Genomic DNA, 11,245 nt, shown 5'->3' on the forward strand with positions numbered 1-11,245 from the left:
AAACTTCACCTTCAAAACGCATAGATTATATCTTCAAAAAAATTCTCGAATCACGTGTTTTTCTCCTCGTAAGACCAAGAGAAATGAATAAATATGATTTTTTTTTAAAAAGAATCAAATCACATCATCTTTGTAATAGGTAACTGCCTCTTTTCTTCTGAAGTTGTTGGAATTACTCGTAATAAGATATTGGCTACAATTGAAAAGGTCTTATCAATAAAATTTCCATTTATCCGTGATCTAGGTATAGGTAGCAAATCATTCTATATGGTTATGTAATCGCTTCTATTGAAAAATAAGTTGATGATGCCATGCATGTACTTGAAACAATTAACAAAAGAAATTAATACAAGAATTTTATTACGCCGCTGATGTCACAAGATAAATAGAGTTACAACAACTCTTTAATCTCAGAAATTTTGTACATGGTGATGGGGATATCCAAATAATAGGAAAATTTTAAGCTGCTGCAGTTTTTCAAGGCAAAATTTGCACTTTATGGTTTCCATGGTGGAGGTGGGGGTGGGCTCATTGGATATAAAGGTGGAACAGCTGAGAAAATGGTATTTTTGTCAACGCCATAGCCACCACTGCTGGTTAAAGAAACCAGTGCAGCAACTAGTCCTGCATTTCCTGCTAGTGTTGGCTCTGTATAGCTGAAATTTTTGCGCGCGTCTTTGAACCTATCAAACTTATCAGGTCCTCCTACCATAGCTCCTGTTATGTTATGAGGATTGGGATTACTGGTGTCTCTCCATTTCCACCCTCCAGTGCATGAGTACTTTGTTTTACCAGAGGGTATTGATGCACCCCTATGATGTACATGCCTTGGGAATTTGTTTCCATACCCTACTACATAGCTCATCTTCAAGGGATTGTCACCTAAAATATAATTCATCTGTTTTATGAAAGCAAAAATGACAAAATGTTAGTAGATGATGGCAGGGGCGGATTTATAGCCTCAATCATGGGGCACGTGAACCCATGGTTTCACCGTCAAACTATGTATTTTATGTATGTATTTTTTAGAATTAGTCTAATACTATCCGTTGGCACCCATGGTCCAAAAAGATTGAATGGTGCACTTGGTTGAATATTAAGTAATTTACCTTGAGGAATAAGGATCAATTTTCACTTAATACTATTTTTCTACTTTTTTTTTTGTGGTGCACCCATATTCTAGAAATTCTAGATCCGCCTTTGCGATGGTGGCAGTTTTAGTGGCCGAAAAGTTAAAACATTGGCAGTTTTAATGGCCCATGTAAGCAGTATTTCGATAGCATAATGTCAAAATTACAATGAGTTTAGTTCCAAGAATTCTAAGGGTTGAATCCACAAAATTTAACTTCTGGATCCACTTTGCATGTGATGAATGCTTTTGTTGTATATTTCTAACTGTTTGCGCTCTACTGAATCTGATCGAATATTGAGAGGGCGAGTGATGTGCAAACCTGGGAAGTGGCAAAACGGCGAAGAACATCCAAGGAGATATAGGTAGGGCCACAGTTCCATCCTGGAACACCAGTGGCATTCATGTAATCAACAAAGAGTGATGCCAAAAATGCTGCATTGGCCACATACTGTAACGATTGTCCACGGCCATGATTCAACTGGATCAGTCCACCTAAACAAAAGTTACGATGTGTTCAGTGCTAAGAACATTTAAGGTTGAACCTATCAAGTTTAAATTATAGATCCGCCTCTGAAAATCAGGAGTCAGACCACTTCGTAGAATAATTGAACAAGCCTATCCCGGACCAACAACAAACCTAGTATAGTCCCACAAGTGGGGTCTGGGGAGGGTAGATAGTATGCAAACCTTACCCCCGGTAGATAGTACGCAGACCTTACCCTTACAGTGAATGTAGAGAGCCTGTTTCTAGTAGACCCTCGGCATGAGGAAAAAGCCTATCCCGGACCAATTAATAATTTTTGCTGAACTTCTACCTAATGCAGCAATTTTTCCTTAACTAGGATTATATATGACAAGTTCTTGGAGGAGGATAATAGTTAAGGCATTTTACCTTTGGTGAAGTTGAAGACTTGGTACCTCTGTAGGTAGGAACACATGGTAAGACTAGTGACGTTGTGATAGCTACTCAACATTTCCTCATAAGGGTAACCTGGATTCAAGAATATCCTCATCCTAGTTAACAGCAACATAGCTGCAGGCAATTTGTTATCCCAGCTCAACACGCTTAAATCCGGGATCATGAAAAACGCCTTGGAATTCTTGGACAATCCAGGATTAGTCGCCAACGATATATAAGTTTTATTGCCAGTAGCATAATATAGCCAAGCTGATCCCCACATGAACTCGTCGAAATAGTTTGTGGAGTTGTAGAAAGGTTCAATGTAAGGATTTCCACGGCAATATGAAGTCCGTTTGCCAAAGTCACGGGCGAAAGCAAACAGGGTCTCTGCTCCTTTAACGAGCTTTCTTGAATATTGTGTGTTGTCGCGGAATACTATGGAGGCTGCAGCCAATGCTGCTGCCATTTCACCGGCTAGATCAGGCCCCGAATTAGCTGTTTGAACAGGGCGTTCGTAAGTCATGTCTTCTGGCCTTTGCCAGCAGTAGTGATCATCTGGTGTTCTTGAATTATTTAGAGAACCACCAACCTGATCAGGGAACATTGGAACCATAGTTAAGTATGGAGTTCCAACAGTAATGCCAAGTCATACATTTAGCTTAAAACTTCACTTCAGTTGATTTTCCTATCTGTCATTCCACTCAATATAACATGATCTTTTGACTTCAAGAATACTGCTACAGTTACCTCTACAGAATCTAACTGAATACAAAACTTAACACACTTTTTTTTGTATGTGGTAGCAAGAACATTTTACATAAATAGGCCTCAGCTGGCAAGTGCGCCCTCCAACTTTAGGTATGCACAAGTAGGCACCTCAACTTGGCTCCACCAGAACACTCCAACTTATAAAATATTATCTAAACTTATAAAATAATCGTTTAGACACCTCCAAAATTTATGTGCCACATCAATGCCATGTCAGCATTTGTGTTTAGTGTTCAACTTTATACAAGTTGAGGTGCTTGCTTGTGCACACCTAAAGTTTGAGGGCATACTTGCTAGCTGAAGCCAAGTGTGAGGGCTTGTTTATATATTATGCCTTTCCCTTTCTCCACACCGATATGGGGAAATGACTTCCCTCACTTTTGAGGGGAAACCACTATTTTTTTTTTTTTTGGAAACTTTCAGGAAAACCCGCAGCTGCTACAACCTCTGCCCTTTGGGAGAACACTCTGTGCGCACCGGGTAAAACCCCCATTGTGTAATAGCCTGCAAACCACATATGGGATGCAAATTGCACAGGGCTTGGCTCAACCCAGAAGGCATTGAGGGGAGATCGATCCCAGGTCATCTGTATGGATGACCACCCTCCAAGCCAATTAACGACCCTTAATAAAAACTATTTTGTGGAAAAATATTTTCCTTTGTCCAACCAAACATGAGAAAACATTTTCAAGGAAATAACCATACCAACTCCTGAACTCCATGCATATAAAGTAGAATCACAACGCTTAAAAAATCGAAATTTATAGTTACCTGGCTATAAATTTTGTCAATTTTAGTGGCAGTGGAGTTGAAAGTACGAAGCAAGTAATCAGTGCCCCATTTGATGAGATCTGTGACATGATCATACTCTCCAATGGCTCTGTACTTGTGTTCATATTCAATGACACTCCAACTCAACATTGTCATTGCAAATGACATTGGAAAGTGAAATTTTGTGTTATCTCCAGCATCATAGTACCCTCCAATCAGCCCTCCTTTAACGTCTGTGAGTTTTGATCCATCTTTTAAACCTGAGTCTCCTCTCCATGGGATCCCATTGCTTTTTGGCAATTTTCCAGCTGCAATATGCAAAGACCAACAAATTCTCAGATTAATATGTAACGAGTGTAAGTTTCATGCACTGATGCTATAAAAAATATATAACCAGTCAAGTCATTTATAAGGTAAAAAGGCAGCCCGATGCACTAGCTCTCGCTATGCGTGGGATCGGGAAGGGTCGGACAACATTGGCTTTATTGTATGCAGTTTTATGTTGCATTTTTGCAAGAGGCCGTTTCGACCATGGCCTCATGGTCACACAACGTGTGACACCGCAGGCGAATCCCACATCGACAAAATACGAGAGAGATACTGGGTATATAAATATACAAACCTTAGACCCTAGTGACGCGTTTTAAAGCCACAACCAAAGCGAACAATATCACTAGTGGGCTGTGCTGTTATTTATGGTATCAGAGCCACTCCACGGGCAACTTTGAACTGTGGTGGGGCAAACCTCAGCGAGGACGTTGAGTCCCTAAGGAGGAGAGGGGTGTATGTGACACCCCAGACGAATCCCACATCAACAAAACACGGGAGAGATACTGGGTATATAAGTAAACATGCCTTAGATGTGACACCCAGCCGAATCTCACATCGACAAAACACGGGAGAGATGTTGGGTATATAAGTAAATATGCCTTACACCCTAGCGACGAGTTTTAAAGTCGTGCGAGCCTAGACTCACAACGAACAATATTACTAGTGGGTTGGACTGTTACTCAACGGCAACACATACTGTTGCGTGGAAACAGTGTAAAATATTTGATGTTGTATATGTATATAACTTAAATCAATACATAATATACATGCATAGTTGCAACAAATACATGTAGAGCATGAAAATCAAAAAGTATATATAGGTAATCGATATATTGCACGAAATGATAAAGTTGGAGAAAAAAGAGTAACCGGTCTATCAAAAGAGAAGTGAAACAAATCTTATAGTACTCTCTTTTGTGTAATACAACTTTGCAGAAAATTCTTGATAGTTAAGGGCGTGTTTGGTCACTTATTTTCCCATGTTTAGTTGGTTGGGAAAAAACTTTTTCCGAAAAATATTTAAGCCAATCAAACATAAGAAAATATTTTTCAAAACATTTAAACTAATCAAATATGAAAAATTGAAAAATATTTTCTTTCATACCAAACACACCCTAAGCCTAAACCGGAAAGGGCTGTAACATCAATCTTAAACCGCATTTTAATCCTCTAGGATCATGTTGCTCCTTTTCACTGGTGATAAGAGATTGATGATTAAAACTAGGTAGATAAATTTAACCTTCCGGGGGAAAATACCTATTGATAATCGTTCAAAATAATTGAGATTAGTAACCTAGAAAATAAGATATATAATATGCTACAATATATTAAAATACATTGATAGTCTAAAAATTAATTTAATTGTATATATTAAACCCAAATAAAATTTTATATAAGTTAAATCCAAATAAAACTATCTCCAATCAACCTCGACGGAAAACATTGACTTTGAAGACGAAAGTGTAAGAAGGAAATCAGTGTGATAAACTGGCACGTTGGTAACGATCTTTTTTTTTTTTTTTTTGAAAAAAATCGCATTTGACCTGCCTATTTAATTAAGAAATAAGATTCCTGTTATATGGGGAAATAGTTCGTCTAATTCCTAAAGTCAAAACATACATTTTTTCCAGGTGTAATTAAAGCAAAATAAACTATAATTGACGAATTCAAAGAATCAAAAGTAATGGCTCCCCACTAACTGATACTAATTTAAATGTCATTCCCTAAATTAGTTGGATAATTCATTAGGTAGGAACTGATCCTCAAATTAATCTCTTTCCATATTGAAGAACGCCTCAAAATATTAGGTATGAAATCAAAATGATAGTAAAATATTATTTAGAATTGATTTAATTTATCTTAAATTGTTCTTTTTCCCAATCTTACAGCATCTTCAAAATGTATTTAAAAAAAGGAATATTGAGAGAAATAAAGGAAAAAATAACATTTATTATTGGAGTTTGAGGATCATCAGTGACGACACATTAAGGCCGAGTCGTACACGGGAATAGAAGTCTTTTGTTAAATAATTAATTAATGAAAATTTGCTAGCCAATCAAAATCCTATTATTAAAAGTGTCCCCACCAAACTTAGATTTTTCTGGACCCACGTTTTAGTTTGCTGTTTAAGTGCTTAAGATGTTCCAACTTCAAATTCAAAACCGTGTCTACTTTTCTCATGTTCAGATGGAACCTTGGAACAATAAATTAGTTCAACTTAACCTAGTATTTTTAATACGAAATATATAATTTTAAACATTCAGAAGTCATAAGTTATTAAATTCAGAAGTCATAATTTTAAAAATGCAATGAACATCACGATTAATTGACGATACTCCATTCGTCTCAAATTATTTGTCATATTTTTCTTTTATGTGCCCCTTAAAAAATATAAGTGTGAGGAGTTTTGGATTATTTTACTCTTATTTATGTCTTAGTATATAATAACTCTTTATTGAATATTTTACTCCATAATTGAGGAGTATTCTTCAAGAACAATTACTACTATTAAGGATAGAATGAGAAAAAATAATTAATATTGTCATGAACCTCTAAAACCATAAATAATTTGAGACAACTAGTTTGAGACGGGGGAGTATTAGATTAAACTAATTTTATACTCCCTTTGTTTCAAATTATCTGTCATGCTTTCTAAAAATATTAATTTTTTATTTGTCATTTTAGAAGTTCAAGACGAAATAAATTGTATTTGTCCCATTTTACCCTTAATAATAATTGTTCTTGAAGATAGAGATACAATCAGATCTCTCTATAATAGCATCCTCATATAACAACCATTCACTAATAAAGCCATATTTTTCTTGGAATCGATTTTTATATTATTGTATAATATGTGTTTTCAATAACAACACTTTACTATCGTAGCAAAAAAATATGGGAATAAACGAGGTTGTTATAAAGATGTTTGACTGTAGCACATAAATAAAATAGATACTCCCTCTGGTCCACAATAAGTGACCAATTTACTTAAAAAATTATGTATTTCTATTTTCTAACGTAAGTTTTACCAAGTCCATTTGGATGCCTACCAAAAGTCGTGACCTTTGCTATATTTCAATGGATTCCAAGTAACAAACAGCTGCATGCTTCGTGCGAGGAGCAATATTAGCTTATTATTACTTTCCCAATCGACTAACTTTATTTCTTTCTCATCTTTTATACCCTTTTTGCGTTTTCCATATCTATCACTTTCAAACATCACCTATAAGGAAAATGCCTATTTACTATAGGAATATTTTAATTTAAGATGCAACATATTTTAGGTTATTTATTCCTTTACTATTAGCAAATTGTCTCGTATTTACTCTTAATCATAACTAAGCTCTAGTGTGAATCCTAATCGAAGTATAATGAAGGATCATTTGAAACTATAGTCAAGGTAGACACTTAAATTCTGAACCTTTTTCCTGAAGTATTTTCACACGTGAAATCCAACACAGTCCATTCTGAAGCTCCATTAAAGTCAAAAACAAGAAAAAAACCCTACTTTTGCTAACAACAAAGTTATGAATGACCATAAAGTAACTTAAGATACTTAATATAGTAAATGACAGTTTTACACAAGTTTTGGGAAAGGGTCCTAATACAAGGAAGCATGATATAGACATTCTATATTAATAGTGTATAATATAGTTAATTATAAAAATGATAATTTTGTGCCAAATTTATTTATATTCAGGACTATGGTTTGCGATAATATAATGAATGTTATTGATAATGGTATTGTTGGGTATTTGTGATAGTTTTTAGAACTTGTGGGTATAAGTCATGTTTCATATTTTTCCAAAATAAATTTGGGAAATATGTTTTGATAACTATGTCCAAACACATTTTCATGTTCAAACCAAACTTCACCCAAATTAAATTTTTCAAAACAAATTTGGGAGTCTATGGCCAAACGCTAACTTAGTACAGTGAACACATAAATTTGGGCATTTTTCCTAATTAATTGAAGCAACTCGGAACTGTGATCCATCAAGATTAAATGGATAACTTCATGTGAGAAAATCGAATTTCATTAAAAATTCCATTCTCATTAACAAAAAATAAAAACATAAAATCAAATAGGGGAAATTTAAGGGAAGGAGAAAACGTACATTTTTGAGCGTTGAAGAAGAGAAGAGCTTTGTGAAGGGCAATAGTGTAATTATCAGGAGGAGAAGGCCGAGTTTTATGCTTAGGCAAAGTTTTGGCAATGATCGTAGGCAGAGCGATGACGAGAAAAGCGATAATAATTCCATAAATTGTATATTTGAATGCTTTTCTGCTGCAAACAATACATCCTAAATCGACGTGTTTCTTCTTCTTCTTCTCCGGCGGACCTAATAACCAACTCTGTTGCGTTTCATCTAAATTATGCCGCTGAGAATATTGATCGTAGTTATTATACTGTTGTTGTTGTTGATGATTTATTGATGCTTTGTCCCAATCCAAATTCCGACTCCGATCGTATTCCTCCGCCGTTGAATCGCCGTTGTTCGCTATTTCTAATGATCCTCCCCAATGATTTGCTGAGTGCATTGTATCTACAAGAGAAAAATTGAAATTAGCTGCGAATTTCGTTGGTTAATCTGTCGCTAAATCGCTGTTAGCTAGCAAAATTTCTTAATAGCCTATTACTAATTCATTATTGAATAGCTGATTAGTGAGAAATTTTTCTGTTTAATTATATAAAAAATTCGTCGCTAATTCATGTTCTTTCAGTAAGGGGGGAGACATTATGAATTTTTCTGCACGGAGAACGGATGAATTTAGAGTTTTGGTGAAAACAGGGATGAATGAGTTCTTGTCTCAACAATATGTGAGTTCACAGTTAAAAATATATAAATATTTATTGGATTGCTTAATACATACTAGTGTCTAAGTAAAAATTATTGAGTTTACGTGAACTTATAAATTAATAAATGAATCGTAAATGAGTGGGAAAAGAGAATTTTGATTAAAGAGACTAAAATTGGAAAATTTTGCAAGCTAATTAAATTGAAAATGTACCTAAGCTTAATCGGAGTTCAAAGCCAAATGGTTGAAAGAAGAAACACTAGCCTTGGTTTCCCTCTCATGTTCTTTCTTCTACTCAAAGTTTGAATATAAAGCCTACTATTCATGACAAAAAAAAAAAAGAACCAAAGCATTTAAAAACATTTATTTTCTTAACAAGAAAAAGAATTTTTTTTTTTTGTTCTGAAAGAAAAGAAAGTTGACTAACAAATAAAATAAAAAAGGGGTGGGGTGGGGTAGTCCATATCTAGGAAGGTTCCAAATTTATCCCTCATAAATATCTAAGTTTTATTTTTTATACTTGTGGTAGCATGAGAAGTCTAAGTTACGGTCCGGCCGAACATAATAGACTTTTACTTAAATAATCTCTTTTGACCATGGGTTCCATCAAATATATATATATATATATATATATATATATATATTAAATTTAAAACCCAATTATTAGCATTTAAAGTCATCGTTCTAAAATTTATAATCCATAAAGTTGAAATCTTAATTCGGCCTCATTATAGTAGCCTTTGCATGCCTTTACCTGAGCTTTAGCCTAGATTTCACGTGTCAAAATAATTATGATTGTGAATGTAATCATCTACACTTGATGGTACCTGGTATTAGGTCATAAGACAAAACATCCATTATCTAGATAGTTAAAAATTGAAGAAAAATTTGAACATATTTGGTTTTTAAAAAATAAAATTAAGCGCTATTTACATTGTCATTGAATTCGATTAATAGATTTATATAGTATATGATTTGACTTTGTTGCCTATTACTACTTGGATATTATATAGTTGTGATGGTTTGAGAAAATGACTTTGAAAGCTGGATATGATAGTGAAACCAAGAAAAACCAGCTGCTACCATATAAATATATCATTGTATTTATATATTTAGAGTAGTAGACTAATAGTATACACGAAAATGAAGGCTTTTACTAGGGAAGTTTGAAGTTTTCTTTGAAAGTTGAAACTCAAAACTAATTTCAATAAACATTAAATAAGAGAAAGAATTTGTAAACCAATTGGATTCATTTGCATTAATGACAATATTCTCATCGTTTTGTGCAGCATATTAAGTAGGCATTTGGCTTCCTAACCATTTTTTTTTACTCTTTTTGTCTAATAGCCTGTTTGACCAAGCTTTTTTTGAGGCAAAAACGTTTTTTTGATCAAAAGTATTTTTTTCCTAAAATTAAGGTGTTTGACCAAGCTTTTAAAAGGAAAAAAGTGCTTTTGAGGAGAAGCTGAAGTAGTTTTAGAGAAGCAGAAAAAAATAGCTTATCTTCAAAAGCACTTTTTTGGAAAGTACTTTTGAAAAAAATATACTTAGAAACAGTTATTTAAAGCTTGGCCAAATACTAATTGCTGCTCAGAAGTGCTTTTCAAATTAATTAGTCAAACATAAGCTGCTTCTCTCCAAAAGTACTTTTGAGAAAAACATTTTTGAGAAAAAAACACTTCTCAAACTAAGCTGATTTTTGCAGTTTGGCCAAACATGCTATAAGTTTACTTTTCCATTATACTAAAAATAGATATCCACTTTTATTTGTCCAGTTTGAAAAACTAATGAATAGTTTATCATTTTATACTTATTTTTCCCATTTTATTAAGTAGGAGTACTACTTATTTCCAATTCAGTTTCCAACATATACTCCAATATGGGTGATATAGTAAATTTACCAAGAAATTTATTATTTCTTAAGGGATATACTAAGTTAATAGTAGACAAGTAAACTTGAACGGAGAGAATATTTAATAACAATACTTGAAGTTGAAAAAAATATAGCAATCCTTTAAAGGATATTTCAGTTTGTTTAGGAACTGAATAAAGAAAAAGAAAACAAGAGTTTGTTTGGAATCAAAATGAGCATAAAATAGTCAATATATGTCAGCTTGAAAATCATATGGCGACCAAGTAACTGACTTCATTTGTGTGTAATCTAGCCAGGTCCTTATTACCAAGTAACTGACTTCATTTGTGTGCAATCTAGCCAGGTCCATATTAAGGAAAGTTTCATTTGGGTTAGAAAATTTTCTTTTTAATGGTTTGGGGCATGCTGTTTATGGTATTAAAATATATTATTAAACATCAAATAACTACTGAAATTGCTAACAAGCATTATGACTTGATGGAAAGTTTTATTACTTGCCCTCATTTCTTACGTGAAATTAATAAATACATAACATGTGTTGTTTTTTTTTAATCTACGGATAACAAGGTAAAATGTAGGTTAGTGCAATAGTTTGTAGACTTGTCAAGACAAAAGCAAATCAGTTAAGTAAGAGATACTGTTGTTATTGTTTACGGGTAAAACCGAGGTA

At 33.9% G+C, this 11,245-nt stretch overlaps 1 protein-coding gene across 1 annotated transcript; it reads right to left on the minus strand.

The window, feature by feature from the left end:
• Window positions 1-330: 330 nt before the first annotated feature.
• On the minus strand, window positions 331-9,009 carry LOC104231077 (endoglucanase 12). The gene is made up of 6 exons (XM_009784011.2): window positions 8,916-9,009; window positions 8,021-8,449; window positions 3,573-3,880; window positions 2,025-2,622; window positions 1,452-1,624; window positions 331-898 (listed from the first exon to the last, which is right to left on the minus strand). The coding sequence occupies exons 2-6, from the start codon at window positions 8,442-8,444 to the stop codon at window positions 497-499; spliced, it is 1,905 nt and encodes a 634-aa protein (XP_009782313.1). The 5' UTR covers window positions 8,445-8,449; window positions 8,916-9,009; the 3' UTR covers window positions 331-496.
• Window positions 9,010-11,245: the final 2,236 nt, after the last annotated feature.

The sequence above is a fragment of the Nicotiana sylvestris genome, chromosome 5, assembly GCF_000393655.2.
Source record: "Nicotiana sylvestris chromosome 5, ASM39365v2, whole genome shotgun sequence".
NCBI lineage: Eukaryota > Viridiplantae > Streptophyta > Magnoliopsida > Solanales > Solanaceae > Nicotiana > Nicotiana sylvestris.